This window comes from Pseudophryne corroboree, chromosome 5 (genome assembly GCF_028390025.1).
Source record: "Pseudophryne corroboree isolate aPseCor3 chromosome 5, aPseCor3.hap2, whole genome shotgun sequence".
In the NCBI taxonomy this organism is placed as follows: domain Eukaryota; kingdom Metazoa; phylum Chordata; class Amphibia; order Anura; family Myobatrachidae; genus Pseudophryne; species Pseudophryne corroboree.
The window spans coordinates 786590007-786613550 of NC_086448.1; the positions used below are offsets into that span (position 1 = coordinate 786590007).

Sequence of the window (23544 nt, forward strand, 5' to 3'; positions counted from 1 at the left end):
TAAACTTAGGCTAACATTCCTCTTTATAGCCAATATGTCCATTAATAGCCAATATGTTTTAAAAGTAGTATGCCCTAATATAGCATACAGTACATAGGAGGGGATTCAATTGTTTTTCCCTGCAGCTGCCACTAGATGGCTCCTGAAAGAGCAATATAATTATTGCTCCATTCAGGCATGAAAAGCCGCTGGTGTGCACATTTTCAGCTCGCAGCCTTCTGCAGTGGCGAGATGAAATGTGCGAAAAGTCGGCTGTTTGGCACCAAAAACAACACTTTTTTACGTTGCACCCATTAGTTTAGACGGGTTTAGCTAAATCAGTCTGTTTGGGCACAGTGCGTGCAAAACATTTTTCTACTTTAGATGGGAGGTCAAACACGGAAATTAAACTTTGCCAATTGGCTGGCTGGACTTTACAAACAAAATGGTTATTGATGGATATCAGATTACCATGCTACAGTGTAATGAGCCATGGTCCCAAGCCATGAGAATTGGCTGGTATATTACGCAAGTGGCAAACCTGGATAACACGGTAGTGTGGGTCTCAATCTCATTACTGGATCAGCTAATTAGCAAATGTTCAAAATTAATAGTATCTGTCTGCAATATGTTAGTTTTTTTTATAAATATATTTAAATGTACAATTAATAGCATCATTCCACTTCATTAATGCTAAATTACACTGTATATCTTGTATATCTGTGTACAAAGCAGAACAGAACTTGTCGTGAACAAAATCTACAGCCGCTGCATCGTAACACTCCGTATACAGATGCACGCAGATATACAAGTGTGGCATATCAGATAAATCAGTGCAGTCTCGTCAAGCGGTTTTGTCAAATCGCATTGCAATTTAGATGCACATTTCTGAAGAAAAATGGGGGTCATTCCGAGTTGATCGCTCGCTGCTGATTTTCGCAGTGCAGCGTTCAGGTAAAAAAATGGCAAAACTGCACATGCGTATGCACCGCGATGCGCAGGTGCGTCGTACGGGTACAAAGAGGATTGATGCTGGGCGATGGATTTAGCGAAGATTCCATTCGCACAGCCGAACGTAAGGTGATTGACAGAAAGAGGGCGTTCATGGGTGTCAACTGACCGTTTTCTGGGAGTGTTTGGGAAAACGCAGGCGTGTCCAGGTGTTTGCAGGGCGGGTATCTGACGTCAATTCCGGCACCAAAAAGACTGAAATGATCGCAAGGGATGAGTAAGTCCAGAGCTACTCTGAAAATGCACAAAATGTTTTTGCTGCGCTCGGCTGCAAAGGCGTTTGCACACATGCAAAGCAAAAATACACTCCCCCATGGGCAGCGACTATGCGTTTGCACGGCTGCTAAAAGTAGCTAGCGAGCGATCAACTTGGAATGACCCCCAAGATGTGAAGAAACGCTTGGTGCAAGCCCAGTTGCACGGAACCTGGCGCGCTGAAAAGGGATGTTTGACACAACTGCAGCAATAGTGTATGAGGACACAGCTGTATGGTGACAGTGACTATGTAGACAGGTGAAGCCGGCACGGGGATCCCGACACAGCTGAAATGCTACTTAAAGCTTCTTAACCGTGCAGGCGTTATAACGTTAAACATGTTTAAAGTCATAATGCCCACATGGTTAAAGTGCTTTAAGTAGCACGTCAGGATCCCGGTGTCGGCTTTCTCGTGACTACATTGTCGCTGTCGACATCCAGTAGTGACCGAAATGAAGTTATAATAAAAATGCCTTATATAATATACACTGTGGGGGAGATGTACTAAGCCTGAAAAGTGATCAATTTCACATTGTCAAAGTGCCAGTCAATCAGCTCCTAACTGCCATGTCACAGGCTGTGTTTGAAAAATGACAGTTAGGAGCCAATTGGCTGGTGCTTTATCACCGTGATATTTGTCACTTTTCAAGGCTTAGTACATCTGGCCCACAGTAATGTAACATCCAGCCTGGGTTTCTATTTTCCTGCAGGGCAGGATTCAGATGTGGGTGGACATGTTCCCGACAGATCTGCCACTTCCGGGCCCGCCTGTTGACATCTCCCCACGTAAACCAAAAGGGTAATTATGTAGCTGACGTGTTTCACACAACCCTGGGAGACTTCTATTTATTTTAGCAGTGATACAGAAAGGCTTAGATATTTCTACTCCTGTAGTGATTAGTAATGCCTAGCCATTTATTGTCTATATATAAATAACCAATCATAATAATAATAATAATAATAATCTATATGCACACGGTCATTGCTCCCATAGTGACAGTTTGATTGCACCTTGGTGAAGGGCATGGAGAGTCCTGACAGGTGGATGATGTGGACTAAACCTCAATTTGCCTTCACTGTAGTACTACTAACAGACCTGTCCCATTCGTTGCTTTGTGTATCACAACCCAGCATGGGCTCCAGTCTCTGCTTTGACCATTACACTCAGTAGCTGTCATCCAGCATACAGTACAGCATACTTACCTAATCCCCCTGACTGTTCGGGAGCTCACGCGTTTCAGGCAGAGAGTAAACCAGCCCTTGGTCAACGGATGTCGCCAGCTATAGTACAGAGGGGCAGATGTATTAAGCCTGGAGACGGCATAAGGAAGTGATAATATAGTGATAAGTGCAAAGTGATAAATGCACCAGCCAATCAGCTCCTAACTGTTAATTTACATATTGGAGCTGATTGGCTGGTGCTTTTATCACCTTGCACTTATCAGTGGTTTATCACTTCCTTATGACTTCTCCGGGTTAATACATCTGCCCTAGAGTGAGATGCTGCAATTATTAAACAATATGGCCAATTGCATTTTATATAGTGTCAGTAGATGAAACTACCTGTATGTGATCTGGGTAATACTGCGCCATGATCCGAAACTCACTTGTACTGTATATACGCCAGCTGTGGCCACGCAGTTATTCTCTTACCTACCAACCAGTGTGAGCCCGCAGCTGAGTATCACTTACAGAAATGAATCAGTGTCCATATTACATGTAACCTGCCACATTAATCTATACAGATATGAATTGCGAATCATAATCTGGAACACAGAAGATGTGATACTGGAGGATGAGAATATATTTACCGGGCAAAAGTCAAGTGATATCTACGTGAAAGGGTGAGGCTGTGACTGTACAAGCTGTCTGCGCTATAAATATAAGGGATATGTTTGGCCAGAGATTTATATTCATGCAAAAAGGTGCCGGCAGTCTCCTAAAGGTACACATTGATGTTGCGATTTTATATATTTATTCCTGTTTCCAGAACTATGGTGGTCATTCTGAGTTGTTCGCTCGCTAGCAGTTTTTAGTAGTGATGAGCGAGGTTCGGTTTTACTCGGTTTTACTCGGTTTTACTCGGTTCTCAAAACGGCATCTTATTGGCTATCCAAAACACGTGACATCCGAGAGCCAATAAGATGCTGTTTTGAGAACCGAGTAAAACCGAGTAAAACCGAGTAAAACCGAATCCGCTCATCACTAGTTTTTAGCAGCCGTGCAAACGATATGCCGCCTCCCACTGGGAGTGTATCTTAGCTTAGCAGAAGTGCGAACGAAAGGATCGTAGAGCGGCTACAAAATAATTATGTGCAGTTTCTGAGTAGCTTCAGACCTATTCAGCGCTTGCGATCACTTCAGACTGTTCAGTTCCTGTTTTAACTTCACAAACAAGCCCTTCATTCACCCAGCCACGCCTAAGTTTTTGATGGCACGCCTGCGTTTTTCCGAACACTCCCTGAAAACGGTCAGTTGACACCCAGAAACACCCACTTCATGTCAATCACTCTGCGGCCAGCAGTGCAACTGAAAAGCTTCACTAGACCTTGTTGTGTGAAACTACATCGTTCATTGTAATAGTACGTTGCGCGTGCGCCTTGTGCCGCATACGCATGTGCAGAAGTGCCGTTTTTTTTTGCCTCATCGCTGCACAGCGACCGAAAACAGCTAGCGATCAACTCGGAATGACCACCTATAAGAATAAAAAATGATATTTTAAAAAAGGTGCCGGTATTACGTATAGCTGAGTACTACCAGAATAAAGGCACTGTGTGTTGCCAGGTCTATTTTACCATACAGGTGGACCAAGGGTATTGATAAAACACTGTGTGTGAGTAGTATTATTGGAAACTACTAGGGTTCCCGTGAACTGACCCATCTGTAACATGGAGTTGGCAGATGGACAGTATAGAAATGTGACATGTGAGAAGCCTCCGTTGTCCCCTCACTATCCTGACTCTGAAGGTTGCCCAGTGAGCAGCATGGTAGGTGAGATATAGTGAAAGTCACCTTGTTATATAAATAGACGCATTTATAAAGCTGACTAAATATGGGCACCAGGTGCAGTTTTCTGTGTAAGAACCCTACGTATGCTCACCCTGTGATCCGCCATTTGTCCTAGGTGGCTGAAGGGTCTGGAAGACGACAGCCAGGAGACGGATGTCCACTACAACTCTTTGACGGGAGAAGGGAACTTCAACTGGCGTTTTGTGTTCCCATTCCATTACTTACCTGCTGAGAAGCAAGTGGTGGTCAGTAAGCGGGAAAACATATTCTCTCTGGAGAAGACTGAGCGCAAGATCCCGGCCGTCCTTCTGCTCCAGGTGTGGGACTTCGAGAGGCTCTCCTCCGATGACTTCCTGGGTACGCAGTGCAGCTATAATGACATAATATAAATAATGGTCTATAATTATGATGTAGCTCTGTGCATTGGGAGGAGAGTGTGCTCAGTTGTGCGATGGTCTGCATGGTCCATCTTCTTTTACAATGTGGACACTTTGGAGCTGATTCTGAGTTGCACACTCTTGTGACCACTTTAGCGTCTTTTGCTGTAGGTGCGCCTGCGGCTGTATGCTTAAGCTAGTATCAGCCCTCTCCCTTGTGTCCAAGCCTGCGTCTGACTGTGCCGGAACTCTGATGCCCACTGACAGAGGCTGCAAACATCAAACCCACTATCAGGACTTACACCAGCCACAAGCAAGGTGCAGAATCTCCATCAGAGAATGGCTTCCAATATGGTATCCGGATGGAAGATAGATAGTAAATAGATAGACAGTCAGTAGGTCAACGCCAGATGGTCAACAGTCAATAGGGCAACAACAGATGGTCAAAGGTTAATAGGTCAACAGGGTCAAAAGGAAGACATGCAAATGGTTGACACAGAGAAGGTTGACACTTTTTTTCATGATATTTTTTTGGGGTAAGGGTTAGGCAGCCGGAGGGGACTGTTAAGGCTAGGCACTTGGTGGTGGTAAAAATGGAAAAAACAATCACAATGTGCTACCAATAGTGTAGGAGCAGCCTACCACTGACACAGGAATCTTCACCAAAATTCCAAGATATACATATACAAAGAAAAATGGAAAGTGGTGGGCGCAACACCATATAATCTTACATATAAGAAAACGATGGACTGAAGGATTCTCTCTTAGTCCGACAGCAAGGGCTTAGTGGGTCTGAGGTGAATTCTCTCTGTATGTCTTCTTAAGATATGGTTTTTATCTCGGTATGAAGAGACAAATCATAGAACAGACCAGTTTGACAAAAGACAACAGATTTATTCACACTAAGCACTCACAATTTGACAGTTAAAACGAGCATGTAACCACATGTGAAGTGGATGGGGCTAGCTGGCATCTGGTACTCAAAGTTACCCTCCCAAAAGGTACTAGAAACTCCGGAATCCACAGCACATCAGGAGAAGACGACAGTCCAGGTCAAACAGCTAGAGCCCTTCACAATCGAACGCCACCAGCTTAACGCGTTTCAGACTATACAAGTCCTCCCTCAGAAGCTTGGTGGTGGGTTAGTGTTAGGCTGCAGAAGGGGATGGTCATGGTAAAACACCATGGGGAGGGTTAGAGTTAGATACCAGGGGTAGGATTAGGGTTAGACAACAGAAGGAGGGTTAGACGTAGGTACTAGGGGGAGGATTAGGGTTAGACACCAGTGGAAGGGATAGAGTTAGGTACCAGGGGTAGGGTTAGAGTTAGGCACCAGGAAGGGGTTAGAGTTATGCAAAAGGGGGGTGGGGTTTAGAGATAGGTACCAGGGGGAGGGTTAGGCACCAGAGGGAGGGTTAGAGTTAGGAACCATGGGGAGAGTAAGGGTTAGGCACCAGGGGGAGGGTTAGAGTTAGGAACTAGGGGTAGGGTTAGGGTTAGGCACCAGGGGGAGGGTTAGAGTTCGGCACCAAGGGGAGAGTTAGGGTGAGGCACCAAGGGCAGGGTTAGGTATTAGAGGGAGGGTTAGGTGCTCCCATTACAGGTTCAGCAGACATCATATTGGTCGGTCTGCATAGCCACCTTCCTAGGAACTCTCTGTTCAATCCAGAGTCCGTGTTGCTCAGTTGGATCTGCGACTCTGTGCGTAGGCATCACGGGACACTTACGCCGTGCGACTTGTTCGTGATTTTGCTGCATTACTGTACATCACTAATTTCTCTGACGTCCTAGTGGATGCTGGGACTCCGTCAGGACCATGGGGAATAGCGGCTCCGCAGGAGACAGGGCACAAAATTTAAAAGTTTGACCACTAGGTGGTGTGTACTGGCTCCTCCCCCTATGACCCTCCTCCAAGCCTCAGTTAGGTTTTTGTGCCCGTCCGAGCAGGGTGCAATCTAGGTGGCTCTCCTAAAGAGCTGCTTAGAAAAAGTTTGTTAGGTTTTTTATTTTCAGTGAGTCCTGCTGGCAACAGGCTCACTGCAACGAGGGACTTAGGGGAGAAGAAGTGAACTCACCTGCGTGCAGGATGGATTTGCTTCTTAGGCTACTGGACACTAGCTCCAGAGGGACGATCACAGGTACAGCCTGGATGGGTCACCAGAGCCGCGCCGCCGACCCCCTTGCAGATGCCGAATAGAGAAGAGGTCCAGAAACCGGCGGCAGAAGACGTCTCAGTCTTCATGAGGTAGCGCACAGCACTGCAGCTGTGCGCCATTGCTCTCCGCACACTTCACACCAGCGGTCACTGAGGGTGCAGGGCGCTGGGGGGGGGCGCCCTGGGCAGCAATGTAATATACCTATTCTGGCTAAAATATATCACATATAGCCCCTGGGGCTATATGGATGTATTTAACCCCTGCCAGGTTCCAAAAAAACCGGGAGAAGAAGCCCGCCGAAAAGGGGGCGGGGCCTATTCTCCTCAGCACACAGCGCCATTTTCCTGCCCAGCTCCGCTGCGAGGAAGGCTCCCAGGACTCTCCCCTGCACTGCACTACAGAAACAGGGTAAAAACAGAGAGGGGGGGCACTTATTGGCGATATTTATAATATTTGAGCTGCTATAAAGGGAACACACTTATTAAGGTTGTCCCTATATATATTTATAGCGCTTGGGTGTGTGCTGGCAAACTCTCCCTCTGTCTCCCCAAAGGGCTAGTGGGGTCCTGTCTTCTATCAGAGCATTCCCTGTGTGTCTGCTGTGTGTCGGTACGTGTGTGTCGACATGTATGAGGACGATGTTGGCGTGGAGGCGGAGCAATTGCCTGTAATGGTGATATCACCCCCTAGGGAGTCGACACCAGAATGGATGGCTTTGTTTATGGAATTACGGGATAGTGTCAGCACGCTACAAAAGGCGGTTGACGACATGAGACAGCCGGCAAACCAGTTAGTACCTGTCCAGGCGTCTCAGACACCGTCAGGGGCTGTAAAACGCCCTTTACCTCAGTCGGCCGACACAGACCCAGACACTGACACTGAATCCAGTGTCGACGGTGAAGAAACAAACGTATTTTCCAGTAGGGCCACACGTTATATGATCACGGCAATGAAGGAGGCTTTGCATATCTCTGATACTGCAAGTACCACAAAAAGGGGTATTATGTGGGGTGTGAAAAAACTACCGATAGTTTTTCCTGAATCAGAGGAACTGAATGAAGTGTGTGATGAAGCGTGGGTTACCCCAGATAGAAAACTGCTAATTTCGAAGAAGTTATTGGCATTATACCCTTTCCCGCCAGAGGTTAGGGCGCGCTGGGAAACACCTCCTAGGGTGGATAAGGCGCTCACACGCTTATCAAAGCAAGTGGCGTTACCGTCTCCTGATACGGCCGCCCTCAAGGATCCAGCTGATAGGAGGCTGGAGAATACATTAAAAAGTATATACACACATACGGGTGTTATACTGAGACCAGCAATCGCCTCAGCCTGGATGTGCAGTGCTGGCGTGGCTTGGTCGGAGTCACTGTCTGAAAATATTGATACCCTGGATAGGGACAGTATTTTACTGACTATAGAGCAGTTAAAGGATGCATTTCTTTATATGCGAGATGCACAGAGAGATATTTGCACTCTGGCAACAAGAGTAAGTGCGATGTCCATATCTGCCAGAAGAAGTTTATGGACGCGCCAGTGGTCAGGTGATGCGGATTCCAAACGACATATGGAAGTATTGCCGTATAAGGGGGAGGAATTATTTGGGGTCGGTCTATCGGATCTGGTGGCCACGGCAACGGCCGGAAAATCCACCTTTTTACCCCAGGTCACCTCCCAGCAGAAAAAGCCGCAGGCTTTTCAGCCGCAGTCCTTTCGTTCCTATAAGAACAAACGAGCAAAAGGACATTCCTATTTGCCCCGAGGCAAAGGAAAGGGTAAGAGACTGCAACAAGCAGCTCCTTCCCAGGAGCAGAAGCCCTCCCCGGCTTCTACAAAGGCGTCAGCATGACGCTGGGACCTTACAAGCAGACTCAGGGGCGGTGGGGGGTCGCCTCAAACATTTCAGCGCACAGTGGGCTCACTCGCAGGTGGACCCCTGGATCCTGCAGGTAGTATCTCAGGGTTACAGGTTGGAATTCGAGAAGTCCCCTCCTCGCCGTTTCCTAAAGTCTGCTTTGCCAACGTCTCCCTCCGACAGGGCGACGGTATTGGAGGCCATTCACAAGCTGTATTCTCAGCAGGTGATAGTCAAGGTACCCCTCCTACAACAGGGACAGGGGTATTACTCCACGCTATTTGTGGTACCGAAGCCGGACGGCTCGGTAAGACCGATTCTAAATCTAAAATCTCTGAACCTGTACATACAAAAATTCAAGTTCAAGATGGAGTCACTCAGAGCAGTGATAGCGAATCTGGAAGAAGGGGATTTTATGGTGTCCTCGGACATCAAGGATGCTTACCTTCATGTTCCAATTTGTCCTTCACACCAAGGGTACCTCAGGTTCGTGGTCCAAAACTGTCATTATCAGTTTCAGACGCTGCCGTTTGGATTGTCCACGGCACCCCGGGTCTTTACCAAGGTAATGGCCGAGATGATGATCCTTCTTCGAAGAGAAGGCGTCTTAATTATCCCTTACTTGGACGATCTCCTGATAAGGGCAAGATCCAGAGAACAGCTGGAGGTCGGAGTAGCACTAACCCAAGTAGTGCTCCAACAACACGGGTGGATTCTGAATTTTCCAAAATCCCAACTGATCCCGACGACACGTCTGTTGTTCCTAGGGATGATTCTGGACACTGTTCAGAAAAAGGTATTTCTTCCGGAGGAGAAAGCCAGGGAGTTATCCGATCTAGTCAGGAACCTCCTAAAACCGGGAAAAGTATCTGTGCATCAATGCACAAGAGTCCTGGGAAAAATGGTAGCTTCTTACGAAGCGATTCCATTCGGCAGATTCCATGCACGAACTTTTCAGTGGGATCTGCTGGACAAATGGTCCGGATCGCATCTGCAGATGCATCAGCGGATAAAATTGTCCACAAGGACAAGAGTGTCTCTGCTATGGTGGTTGCAGAGTGCTCATCTGTTAGAGGGCCGCAGATTCGGCATACAGAACTGGGTCCTAGTGACCACGGATGCCAGCCTGAGAGGCTGGGGAGCGGTCACACAGGGAAGAAACTTCCAGGGCGTGTGGTCAAGCCTGGAGACGTCTCTTCACATAAATATACTGGAGCTAAGAGCAATCTACAATGCTCTAAGCCTGGCAAAACCTCTGCTTCAGGGTCAGCCGGTGTTGATTCAGTCGGACAACATCACGGCAGTCGCCAACGTAAACAGACAGGGCGGCACAAGAAGCAGGAGGGCAATGGCAGAAGCTGCAAGGATTCTCCGCTGGGCAGAAAATCATGTGTTAGCACTGTCAGCTGTGTTCATCCCGGGAGTGGACAACTGGGAAGCAGACTTCCTCAGCAGACACGATCTGCACCCGGGAGAGTGGGGACTTCATCCAGAAGTCTTCCACATGATTGTGGTCCATTGGGAAAGACCAATGGTGGACATGATGGCGTCCCGCCTCAACAAAAAACTGGACAGGTATTGCGCCAGGTCAAGAGACCCTCAGGCAATAGCTGTAGACGCTCTGGTAACACCATGGGTGTACCAGTCAGTGTATGTGTTTCCTCCTCTGCCTCTCATACCAAAAGTACTGAGAATTATACGGCAAAGGGGAGTAAGAACGATACTCGTGGCTCCGGATTGGCCAAGAAGAACTTGGTACCCGGAACTTCAGGAGATGCTCACGGAAGATCCGTGGCCTCTACCTCTAAGACGGGACCTGCTTCAGCAGGGACCGTGTCTATTCCAAGACTTACCGCGGCTGCGTTTGACGGCATGGCGGTTGAACGCCAAATCCTAAGGGAAAAAGGCATTCCGGAAGAGGTCATCCCTACCCTGGTAAAAGCCAGGAAGGAGGTGACTGCACAACATTATCACCGCATTTGGAGAAAATATGTTGCGTGGTGTGAGGCCAGGAAGGCCCCGACGGGAGGAATTTCAACTGGGTCGATTCCTACATTTCCTGCAAACAGGATTGTCTATGGGCCTCAAATTAGGGTCCATTAAGGTTCAAATTTCGGCCCTGTCGATTTTCTTCCAGAAAGAATTGGCTTCAGTTCCTGAAGTCCAGACTTTTGTAAAAGGAGTACTACATATACAGCCCCCGGTTGTGCCCCCAGTGGCACCGTGGGATCTTAATGTAGTTTTGGATTTGCTCAAATCCCATTGGTTTGAGCCACTCAAATCGGTGGATTTGAAATATCTTACATGGAAAGTAACCATGCTACTGGCCCTGGCTTCAGCCAGGAGAGTGTCAGAATTGGGCGCTTTATCGTATAAAAGCCCATATCTGATTTTCCATTCGGACAGGGCAGAACTGCGGACGCGTCCTCACTTTCTGCCTAAGGTGGTTCAGCGTTTCACCTGAACCAGCCTATTGTGGTGCCTGCGGCTACTAGCGATTTGGAGGATTCCAAGTTGCTGGACGTTGTCAGAGCATTGAAAATATATATTTCAAGGACGGCTGGAGTCAGAAAATCTGACTCGCTGTTTATACTGTATGCACCCAACAAGCTGGGTGCTCCTGCTTCTAAGCAGACGATTGCTCGTTGGATTTGTAGCACAATTCAACTTGCACATTCTGTGGCAGGCCTGCCACAGCCTAAATCTGTCAAGGCCCATTCTCACAAGGAAGGTGGGCTCATCTTGGGCGGCTGCCCGAGGGGTCTCGGCATTACAACTCTGCCGAGCAGCTACGTGGTCAGGGGAGAACACGTTTGTAAAAATTCTACAAATTTGATACCCTGGCTAAGGAGGACCTGGAGTTCTCTCATTCGGTTGCTGCAGAGTCATCCGCACTCTCCCGCCCGTTTGGGAGCTTTGGTATAATCCCCATGGTCCTGACGGAGTTCCCAGCATCCACTAGGACATCAGAGAAAATAAGATTTTACTTACCGATAAATCTATTTCTCGTAGTCCGTAGTGGATGCTGGGCGCCCATCCCAAGTGCGGATTGTCTGCAATACTTGTACATAGTTATTGTTACAAAAAAATCGGGTTGTTATTGTTTGTGAGCCGTCTGTTCAGAGGCTCCTACGTTTGTCATACTGTAAACTGGGTTCAGATCACAAGTTGTACGGTGTGATTGGTGTGCCTGGTATGAGTCTTACCCGGGATTCAAAATCCTTCCTTATTGTGTACGCTCGTCCGGGCACAGTATCCTAACTAATGCTGCATTCACACCGCAAATGCCGGGTCCTACCCCGGTAAGACAAACATGTACTTACCGGGTGGGATCCGGCATTTGCGCTCCGTTGCAGGCTTCCCGACCCGGCAATATACCGGGTCGGTTGCCATGACAACGGAGGCCGCAGCAGCAGCAGGGGCGGGGGTGGAGGCGGCGTCGGGAGATGAGCTCATCTCCAGCGCCGCCTCTCCCTATCTTGTGAATGGGAACCGTGTCGCATCGACACGGCTCCCATTCACACCGCACCTGACCCGGTAATCAACCCGGGTAAAACCCTTCTTTTTTACCGGGTTGATTTACCGGGTCAGGCGACCCGCTAAATCGCCCAGTGTGCTTTCACATCGCACACTGACCCGGTTCGACACGGCAAATATGCCGTGTCGGTACCGGGTTATTTGTGCGATGTGAAAGGGGTATGAGGCTTGGAGGAGGGTCATAGGGGGAGGAGCCAGTACACACCACCTAGTGGTCAAACTTTTAAATTTTGTGCCCTGTCTCCTGCGGAGCCGCTATTCCCCATGGTCCTGACGGAGTCCCAGCATCCACTACGGACTACGAGAAATAGATTTATCGGTAAGTAAAAATCTTATTTTTCATGAAGGTCTACATTTCTTGCGACTTAGAATCAGACTCCTGTACCTCTAAAACAGTAGCAGATAAAATTGTAGGAATCACTCATAGATTACCTTTGCGTTCTCATAAATAAATACAAATGTGCGTATACTACTAAAACACGGAGAGATGGAATAATGCAGAGTAAATCAGTGAATACAGGTTGCACATTTGCAGGCTCTATGGAACTGAATCTGAATGGATTCCACCGGGGGGGCGAAGACGGCCAAGAGCTGTGACGTCGGTATGGCCACCACCTTAAAGGATGAGGACCGGATCTCTATTTCCAGCAGAAGCGGATTAAAGGCTGGTGGCCGTTCGTGAAGTCTGGAGAACTGACGGTAAGGCTCCAGTATATGGATAAAACATAATATTAGGGCACCGTCTAGAGATGTGCTCATATAAGTTCGTATGTTCGTGTCACCCGACACACGGTTTTAAGTAAACCATGACCTTAGACATGTGTCTGATTTTGCTTAGATCCATCTTCGAGATTCAACATTTACAAGGCATATCTTTATTTGACCTACAGTATAATGAGGTCTAAGATGGGTATAGGTTTTTGCATCAAACGCTTCTTTACGCCAAATTTTAAGATACCTGTAAAACCAAAACACAGCCGCAGAATCATATATGTGAGGATACATCTGTGCGTCCTTTGTAATTGTCCATTAATCCTAGATTCCAGAAGATTACGGCTATTTGGTCTGTGACCAGCAATTAGAAGAAGTGTTTAATTAATTTTCCACAGAGTGTAACTTCAGAGTGCTGCCAGAATGTTGCGAATGCTGCAAATATTTAATGCAAATCTACTTGTGTTGCGGAACCATCATGTAGAGGTGCAGATTGCCACTCCACAGATAGGCATTCGGCATTTGGAGCTGGGGGCTGCCACTAGACGAACCCAGACCGTTGGCATGGATGCCAGAGTGTAGGACAACACCTAAAATACTGAATGCCCCTTTTTTTTTAACCATATTTTTTATCTCAGACCTTATTTGATCCTTATTTCTTTGTAAGGATATCCTTATCCCATGCATGTTTAAATTGCTCTACTGTCTTAGCCTCTACCACCTCTGATGGGAGGCTATTCCACTTGTCCACTACCCTTTCTGTGAAGTAATTTTTTCCTGAAATTTCTCCTGAACCTCCCCCCCTCCAGCCTCAGTGCATGTCCTCGTGTCCTATTGCTTCTCTTCATTTGGAGAATGTTTCCATCCAGGACTTTGTTAAAACCCTTGATATATTTGAAAGTCTCTATTAGGGAGGCCAATCCCGGGGCATTTTTTCAGTCCCGGGATTCGTTATTGAAAAATGCTCAATCCCGGGATTGCAGTAGGGATCAGTGTAGGGAGCAGTGTAAGGAGCAGGGAAAGTATATGTGGAGGGCAGCAAGGCAGGATGGATGTAAGGAGCAAAGGAGGGTGGGTGTAGGGAGCATATAAGGAACTGGAAGGGAGGGTGGGTGTAGGGAGCAGCGGGAGAGTGAGAGTAGGGAGCAGCGGGAGAGTGGGAGTATGGAGCATCGGGAGAGTGGGAGTAGGGAGCAGCAGGAGGGTGGGTGTAGCGAGCAGAGGGAGGATGTCAGGAGCAGAGAGTGTGGGTGTAGGTAGTGATAGTACTTACTACTTGCGGGCACCAGCTAAGGACACACGTACTGACCGCGCTGGCAGCATTTCAAACATAGCGCCGGCCGCCAGCCAGTCAGAACTGGCAGTCCGGCAGCCAATCAGGGGCGCGGCTGCTGCCGCTTCCCTGATTGGCTGCCGGTGTCTGCCAGCTCTGATTGGCTGGCGGCCGGCGCTACGTTTGAAATGCCGCAGTGCGGTCAGTACGTGTGTCCTTAGCTGGTGCCTGCAAGTAGTAAGTACTATCACTACCTTAGCTGACAGCCGGGCAGCGCTGAGCTATAGTGCTCAGCGCTGTCCGGCAAAACTGCGCTGTAATCCCGTGAATCCCGGGATTGGAGGCTCCAATCCCGGGATTCAAATCCCGGCATTTTTGGGCCCAAATCCCAGGATCCCGCCGATCCCGATCCCGGGATTGGCCTCCCTAGTCTCTAACATGTCGCCCCTTTCCCTTCTCTGCTCCATACTATACATATTGAGATTTCTTAGTCTATCTGGGTATGTTTTGTGATGTAGGCCATGCACCATTTTAGTTGGCCTCCTTTGTACACTCTCTAATGTATTAATATCCTTTTGAAGTATGGCCTCCAGAATTGAACACAGTATTCTAGATGAGGCCGTACCAATGACCTATACAGTGGCATTATTACTTCTTTCTTTCTGCTGCTGATTCCTCTCCCAATGCAGCCAAGCATCTGACTAGCCTTCCTCATTGCTGTGTTATATTGCTTACCTGCCTTTATATCACCTGAAATAGTGACTCCTAGATCCCTTTCCTCCTCACTAGTTTCCAGTATAGTGCCCTGAATACTATATTTAGCCTTTAGACCCAAGTGCATGATTTTGCATTTTTTGGTATTAAACTGTAATGCCAGACTCTTGACCATTCCTCTAGTCTACCTAGATCCACAGTATTTGTTTTACCCCACCTGGTGTGTCTACCCTGTTGCATACCTTTGTGTCATCTGCAAAAAGGCATACTTTCCCTTTAATGCCATTTGCAATGTCACCAATAAAGATATTAAAAAGCACTGGTCCAAGTACAGATCCCTGGGGTACTCCACTGGTAACATTTCCCTCCTGTGAATGCACTCCATTTACCACAACTCTCTGTTTTCTATCCTTCAACCAAGATCTTATCCATTCAATAACGATGGTGATTTATCTGTTATACACATACTGTACATCCAATGACACTTTCTGTATAGGGCAAAGTGGAAGCAGAATTCCATCTGGTCACAGCAGAGGAAGCAGAGAAGAATCCAGTTGGCCGTGCAAGAAAGGAACCAGAACCACTAGAGAAGCCAAAGTAAGTATTTATTAATTTGCTTTACTTGCATGTATCCGGCCGAATGCATAGAGGACCACTTGTCGGACAGTAGGTGAGTCCTATGATGAACATTATGTGGCTCGTCCTATTCTCTGTGAGTTACGTCTAGGCTCCATATACCCACACAAGTCTGAAGAACGGCTTATAGCCTGATAATAGAACATATGATATGTGGACTGTTCTTTTTTTTTTTTTTTTAACACAGGAAGGTGTTAGAAGGTTTAAAGAAAGGTTTTCTTCCTGACCATGTTGTGTCTCCATCATGATGGAAGGATGACACGTACATTATAAAGCAAATACAAATAACATACAGTTATCGCCTTATCCAGACACTATGGGGGGTATTCAATTGATGTCGGAAACTGTCGTCTTGTCGGAAAGACGGCAGTTTCCGACTTTTTTAAGTCGGAAGGGGTTCCGACCTATTCAGCCAGGCTGCTTTTAATCCGACAAGTCGGGAAATCCGACTTTTCTGAAAACACATGGATCAGCGGATTCGCTGCGGATCAGACAGGTTTTGACCACGGTTCCAATGTCATCAGACCTTAAAAAAAGTTGGGTTGGCATTGTCGCGAACGGCCAAATCCTGTTGGATTTGGCCGCTCATTGAATACTCAGATGTCGGATCCTTTCCGTCGGAAAGGATCCAACATCTATTGAATACACCCCTATGTAGTGACTACAGTATGTTGGGGTGGCAGAGTGGAGAGTATTGCTGCACACAAGCACTGGGTTGGGTCGGACCCCGGGTACTATAAATATGCAGTGTGCCTCTTTACACTGTGTTACGTTTTTCTGAGATCTCCTGGAGGGAAGTCCTAAAAACTCAGTAGCTATGGCCAGCAGTAGTCCCACAATGTGGTTTTAAAACCTTATTTTATCAAATCCTCCAGGTATTAAAGGGGAGCAAAATTATAGGAGTATTTAAAGCGTCATCTAAAGTTTTGAATGGTAATAACAGAAATTTTGCAGCTAAAAAATATCTAAAAAAAAAACATATATGAGAAGCATCATCTTTCTGGATCTCTGCCATTACCTCCATTACCAGTTTTTCTCCCATAGTCCTCTTGCAACGTTATAATGATAGAATGTTGACTGTTTACAGATTAAAATGACAAACAATAAAAGAGAAATGACGCCTTAGGGGTTTTTTTTTTTTTTTTTTTTTCATTTCTAAGAAATATTCTGGGTGTTGACAGGAGAGATCAGCAAGACGCTAAAAAAATACAATTCCAGTCTTAGCGGATGTAATGAAATTTCAGTAGACTGAGCCGATGTCTCTCCACTTCATCACTCTGACACCGCTGTCTCTCTGCAGATAACCGCTGCCGCAAATTGAATTTTTGTGTTTAAAGTTTAAACAGTTCTACTGTCGGATATGCAGAGCAATAAGTAACCCCTGCAGTAATATTACTGTATTCATCACAAAGCTATTGCATTAGCAGTACGCATAGGGCGGAGCCTAGCAACCATCCACTTTGACCAAATCTATTTAGAGATATTTGCAACTGACCCAATTTTTTTTTTTTAAATCTCCAAAAATTACAAATCTTTCAGCGCTCTATTAAAGCATGATTTGCAAAATCACAATGCAGTTCTGCAAAATGGGGTCCGTTTACCAAGCCATGGATGGAGATAAAGTGGACGGAGATAAAGTACCAGCCAATCAGCTCCTACCTGTCATGTCACAGGCTGTGTTTGAGAAATGGCAGTTACAGTTGGAGCCAATTGGTTGGTACTTTGTCTCAGTCTACTTTATCTCCATTCAAGGCTTAGTAAATAGACCCCTAGTTTGGGAAGTGCCTGTAGAAGCCCCCAGGCGAGACTTTAGGACATGTCCTGCTCCAAGCCTCCTTTCAGGTGTACAAAATGTCACATGGGATTGTGGTGGGAGGTTCTGTGAGCCTCAGCCTAGGATGCTAAAGTGCCCCCGTATAGAATTTCTCGCACTCTTCCCTTTGATGTCGGACATAGGGGGAGATGTATCCAAGTCTTGGAACAAGATCATGTGGAATAGTTGGCCAAAGCAACCAATCAGCTCCTAACTGTCATTTATTTAGCACAGTCTTTGAAATGACAGAAGCTGATTGGTTGGTTTAGGCAACTTTTCAACTTTAGCTCTCTCAGCGGTTTGATACATCTCCCCCATAGAAAGCGCAAAACAAAGTAATCAACACTCACATAACTACTGAATGCATCAAAGGTGAACAGATAAAGACTTGAAGCTGCAGTGATTAAAAATATAAAACTTTTTTTGCTGTTCTGCACAGATTTTACATAGATCCTCTTTTTTTTTTTTTACTGGTTCTTTTCTATATCCTCTTCTACTTCTATCTGGCCACAGGCTGAATAAAATGCAACTGGAATACTGTATGTTATATATCCTAACTGAGGACCCTATTCAGGTTGGATCGCAACGCGTGATCCAGCCGCAAAAAATACGATGATGATGATGCAGGCGCATGCACAGGGCCCACAGTAAATGCGAACGGGATCCTGTCTGAAGATCGACACTGTCTAGGTCGACAATGTTTAGGTCGACCACTATAGGTCGACAGTCACTAGGTCGACAGGGTTGTAATGTCGACAGGGTTTCGATGTCGGCATGTGCTAGGTCGACAGGTCAAAAGGTCGACATGGGTTTTTCACATTTTGTTTTCTTTTTTTGAACTTTTTCATATTTAACGATCCACGTGGACTACGATTGGAATGGTAATCTGTGCCGAGCAAAGCGGTAGCAGAGCGATGCACCTTGCCCGAAGCATGGCGAGCGAAGCGAGACATGCGAGGGGACACGGTGCACTAATTGGGGTTCCCGGTCACTCTATGAAGAAAACGACATAAACCCCCCCAAAAAAACTCATGTTGACCTTTTGACCTGTCGACCTAGCACATGTCGACCTAGCACCCCTGTCAACCTTCCAACCCTGTTGACCTAGTGACTGTCGACCTATAGTGGTCGACTTAAACATTGTCGACCTAGACACTGTCGATCTAATGATCCACACCCAATGCGAACGCCTCTGCCTGTCAATGAGGCAAATGCGTTCGTGGGGTGGGAGGGGGGCAGCAACGCTCCGTTTTACGAGATGGAGCGTTGCGGGAGTGGTGGCAGAGAAACGGGGGCGGTGGCAGTCGAACGGGGGGGCGTGATCGCGGTGGCTGCGTGACGTCACACGCAGCCGCTCCAATCAAAAAGATGGCGGCAGGAGGCTTCCCTACTTTCTGTGATCACGCTGAAATTGTGGTGCGACCGCAATTTCAGCATGGTCGCAGAGGAATTGCGGCCCCCAGCATGCGAGCAAAAGGATTGCAAATTCTGCTAAAAAGCAGAATTTGCAATAAATACCGAATAGGGTTCAGAATACATAAACATATCAGTGCTACTAATTTTTAGGTGCAAATAACAAACAAAAATAAATAAATAAATATTTGCCCCAGGGTACGTCTGTGAGACGTTCAATGAAATCAATGACGGAAATAAAAGCAGCAGGAATTTTGGCTTTTTCATTTATTTCCATTGGGGTGAAGTTATAATTAAGTAGAAGGTTATTTTCCTGTTGTGAGCAACTAAAATCACAATTTAATTTACAGCTGCTGATTTATTCATTGTTCTTTTACTCCTTGGAACGAGCTGTTGTGTTATTGTGTTTATTTAGCTAGATTCTTGATAAATGTAATTGGCTCTCTCCCATGAAAATCTGATGCTTTATAGAATTATATTGTGTAAAGGGAAAGTATTGCTAGAAGTTGTTAAAAGAGCATTTAACTATTGTCTGATCCGGTTAATACATTCAGCCTCCGTCTCCTGCTCGTCCGTGTGTGCAGTGTTTATTAGCCAATCAGATCATCGCAACTAGAGAGAAAGATGTAGGCTAGTTTATATTTTCTAAATGTCATTTTCTTCTTCCATCCGTACAGTATGTAATGAGCTCTGCAGCAAATAAAGGCCACAACAAACTGACATTCAGCTGCTCAGGCGACATGTAAGGGGTGTGGTATCGAAGGTAGATAGTAACTAGGTCGACAGTGTCTAGGTCAACCACTATTGGTCGACTGTAACTAGGTCAACAGGGTCTCTAGGTCGACAGGTTAAAAGGTTGACATGAGTTTTTAATGGGGGGTTTTGTGTCGTTTTCTTCGTAAAGTGACGGGGAACCCCAATTAGTGCACCGTGTTCCCTCGCATGGAATGCTTCGCTCACCATGCTTCGGGCAAGGTGCCTCGCTCCGCTACCGCTTCGCTCGGCACAGGTTACCATTCCCAATTGTAGTCCACGTGGATCGTTAAGTATAAAAAGGTTAAAAAAAAGAAAAAAATCATGAAAAACTCATGTCGACCTTTTGAACTGTCGACCTAGAACACATCGACCTAGAGACCCTGTCGACCTAGAAACCCTGTCGACCTAGTTACTGTCGACCAATAGTGGTCGACCTAGAAAGTGTCGACCTAGTTACTGTCGACCTAGAGACCGGATCCCCATATAAGTCCCCATTGACAGCGTCTTGCGGACTGGCTTCCTCTCGACGTCCTCTCCTCTCAGGTTCCTGCGACTGTAGCACTGGGCGTCTGTTTCACATCTTTGTACCTGAAAATGCGTCTCACCCGCAATGCAATGTGATTAGAGCACACAAGGAGACTGATTCATTTTGATATGCGACACTTGTATATCTGTGCGCCACTGAGACGGAATCTGTATATGAAGTGCTACGGTGCAGCGGCCGTGGCTTTTTTCCACGACAATATCTGTGTACAGACTTAGTCGCTCACAGATATACAAGTGTCACGTATCTAATTAATCAGCATAGTCTCCTGGTGCGTCCCAGTTGCATCTGATCGCAACTAAGACATATTTTGGGGTAAGAAGACGCTAAAAAGACGCCCAGTGCTAGCAGAGTCACAATGGGAACTGGTGGGTCACTCGCGGCAGCAGCCTCGCATCACATGGCATATTGAGGCTTGATGTATGCGGATGGATCTATATAGTCAAAATCACAAGAAAAGTTAGTGCAGATTGCAAGGTGAAAGTTACCTTGCGATCCCGATTCGATCCCGATGCGCGGTCCCGGCAGGTCGGCATCGCAAGAAAAGATAGACTGTGCAGGCAAGTCAATCCTTGCTAGATCGGTGTACTATCTAGTTCATCTCACATGTCAATGACATCTCACATAAGCCAAAATCTCACATAAGCCAAAATCGTAAGCACACATAGTCCATATCTCAAGAAAAGTTAGTCAAAATCAGTGTTGCTGGGCTCCGGGGAGTTCAAGGGAAATCGCAAGTGAAAATCGGGCATAGCAAGGATCTCACCGTGTGTACACACCCTTAGAGTGGAAATAGAACCTGTTCGCCCTCACCGCCGGCATTCTGCGGCCAGGATCCCGGCGTCGGGATGCTGACCGACGGGATCCTGGCCACCAGTGTCGTTGCCCCAAACCATATATATATATACTAGGTGCTTCATCGCGCCCTACGGGCGCTCTTCACACCATCGGAAGGGGCTACGCCCCTTTAACCCCTGCACGCCTTTCTGGGGTTCAATATATGGAGTATTCCCTGCATTCCTAGTTTTGTTAGTGTTTGAATATTGCACAATGATAGGGCGTCCGATGGTGAAGGGGGCGTAGTCCCTTGCAACAGGAAGGGGTTTGGGGAGTGGGGACCGCGGATGGGGGAGGGGGTATGAAGGCGCTGTGGGTGGGGTAGGAGCAGGGGTGTCGCAGGTGGGGGATGGCAGCTGCAGGGCTGTTGCGGATGGAGGAGGGGTTCCGAAGGCGCTGCAGATGGGGAAGGGTTGGGTGCGGGTGTGCAGTGGATGGGGGAGGTGTCCAGGGGGCGCGGTGGGTGGGGGAGGGGTGGATGCGGGAGTAACGTGGGTGGGGGAGTGGCGGGTGCGGTGCTGTTGCGAATGGTGTAGGCGATGCGGATTGGGAAGGGCCTGCTGCGTGGGTGGGGTAGGGGATCCAAAGGTGCAGCGGGCGGGGGAGAGCCAGATGCGGGGTGTGGCGGATGGGGGAGGGGTCCGGAGGTGATGTAGGGGCGGGTGGCATAGGGGGTCTGGAGGCGCCGCGGGTGGGTACCGGGGGTGGGTGCCGGGGGGGGCGTTGTGTGTGGGGGAGGGGCAGATGGGGGAGGGGCAGATGCTGGGCTGGATGGTGGAGGGGTTCCAGAGGTACTGCGGGTGGGAAAGGGTGTGGCGGGTGGGTAGGAGGTGTGGAGGCGTTGCGGGTGGGAGAGGGGGGTTGCAGTGAATGGGGTTAGGGGTCCGGAGGAGGGAGGGTCCGTGTGTGTTGAGGTGTGGGGTCCGTAGGCGCTGTGGGTGGGGGTGCCACGGGTGGTGGAGGGACAGGTGTGTGGATTTGCGGTGGATGGGGGAGGGGGTCTGGAGGTGCTGCAGGTGGTGGAGGGGTGTGTGCGCGGGTGGGATAGGGGGTGGGTGCGGGGGTGCAGCGGATGGTGGAGGTGGTCCGGGAGTGTGGGAGAGGTGAGGTGCTGTGGGTGGGGGAGAGGCGGGTGAGGGGCTGTTGCGGATGAGGGAGGGGTTCCGGAGGCGCTGCAGGGTGGAAGGGTGCAGGTGTTGCGGGTGAGGTAGGGGGCCTGGAGGCGCTGCGGGTGGGGGTGCGGTGGATGGAGAGGGGCTGCAGGTGGTGTAGGAGGTCCGGAGGTGCAGTGGGTGGTGGAGGGGTGGGTGCTGAGGGTGGGTAGTGGGTCCGAAGGTGTTGCGGTTGCTGGAGAGGTGGGGGTGTAGGGGATGGGTCAGTGGGTGCAGCGGATGGGGGAGGGGTGAGTGCGGGGGTTCAGCGGATGGGGAGGGGGTCAGGGGATGCGGGAGGGGTGGGGGTGCTGTGGGTGGGGGAGGGAGGGAGGGGGGTGAGGGTGCGGTGGATCGGGAGGGGCTGTAGGTGGTGGAGGAGCAGGTGGTGTAGGGGGTCCGCAGGTGGAGTGGTTGGTGGTGGGGTGAGTGCTGCGGGTGGGGTAGTGGGACCGAAAGTGTTGCGGTTGCTGGAGAGGTGGGGGTGCAGGGGATGGGTCCGGGGGTGCAGCGGATGGGGGAGGGGCTGCTGCAGATGGGGGAGGGGTTTTGAAGACACTGCGGGTGGGGTAGGGGGTCCGAAGGCGCAGTGGGTGGGGGTGCCACGGGTGGTGGAGGGGCAGGTGCGGGGGTTTGCGGGGGATGGGGAGGGGTCCAGGGGCGCTGCAGGTGGTGGAGGGGCAGATATCAGTGCACATGGTCTCTGTGGTAGTTAGTGAGGGTTGGTGATGGTGTAAGAGGGGTGAAGGCCAGTACACAGACAGGCAGTTAGAGAGCAGGATGAGGGTGACAGGGCATAGTGACGGGGAGTACTTAGCAGATATAGGGGTGGGCTACAGGTGTGATGTCACAGTGTGTGTACCTTTGCTCTCATGTGTGAGGTATGTGAGGTATATGTGAGGTATATGTGAGGTATGTGTGAGGTATGTGTGAGGTAAGGATGTGCGGGTCGTGGTGGCCACTAACCTCCAGGCTGCTGCTGTGAGATGGTGACTGCAGAGGGAGGGAGCTCAGACCCAGCAGCAATGGGTCGTGGTCAGCATTCCTTCCTGGCCCCGTTCCGCCGCATACTGTCCGCCCCGTCTGACGGGCGTCATTCCTCCATCCTGCATGGCAGCGTCAGCTGCTGTGATCGCGGAGCATAGGTAAGCGTCCGGAGCCCTGTGGGCGGGCAGGCATGGTGTTTCCCTGGAGAGGTGCGGCGCGCGTCCTTAGGCTGCAGACGGAGGGAGCTCCGGCCCAGCAGCAATGTTGTTAGTGCGTGTCCCGTCCTGGCGCTGTCCCGCTGCACATGCTCCGCACCGCTTGCTGCTGAGCATGGCAGCCCTTGTGTGTATGCTGCAGATGCTGATCTAGCGGTGCCTGAGCTAGCGCCCTCTCCCTGGGGTGTGGGTGTCAGGCGGCAGGTATGGTGTGTAGGTGGGAGAGGAGCTGCGGGCGGCGACTCGCTGCCTGCAAGTACCCTCCATATCAGCGCTGTTCCCCTCCCTGCAGATAGTGTCAGTGGCCGTGGTGTACTT

At 48.7% G+C, this 23544-nt stretch overlaps 1 protein-coding gene across 1 annotated transcript in view; it reads left to right on the plus strand.

Annotated features, from left to right (window-relative positions):
• Nucleotides 1-23544, plus strand: part of FER1L6 (fer-1 like family member 6) — a 478947-nt gene that overhangs the window by 451345 nt on the left and 4058 nt on the right. The window contains 7 exon segments of the mRNA XM_063924401.1: nucleotides 1956-2044; nucleotides 2991-3089; nucleotides 4370-4611; nucleotides 12712-12746; nucleotides 12748-12814; nucleotides 12817-12875; nucleotides 15371-15471. Coding sequence (XP_063780471.1) covers nucleotides 1956-2044; nucleotides 2991-3089; nucleotides 4370-4611; nucleotides 12712-12746; nucleotides 12748-12814; nucleotides 12817-12875; nucleotides 15371-15471 — 692 coding nt within the window.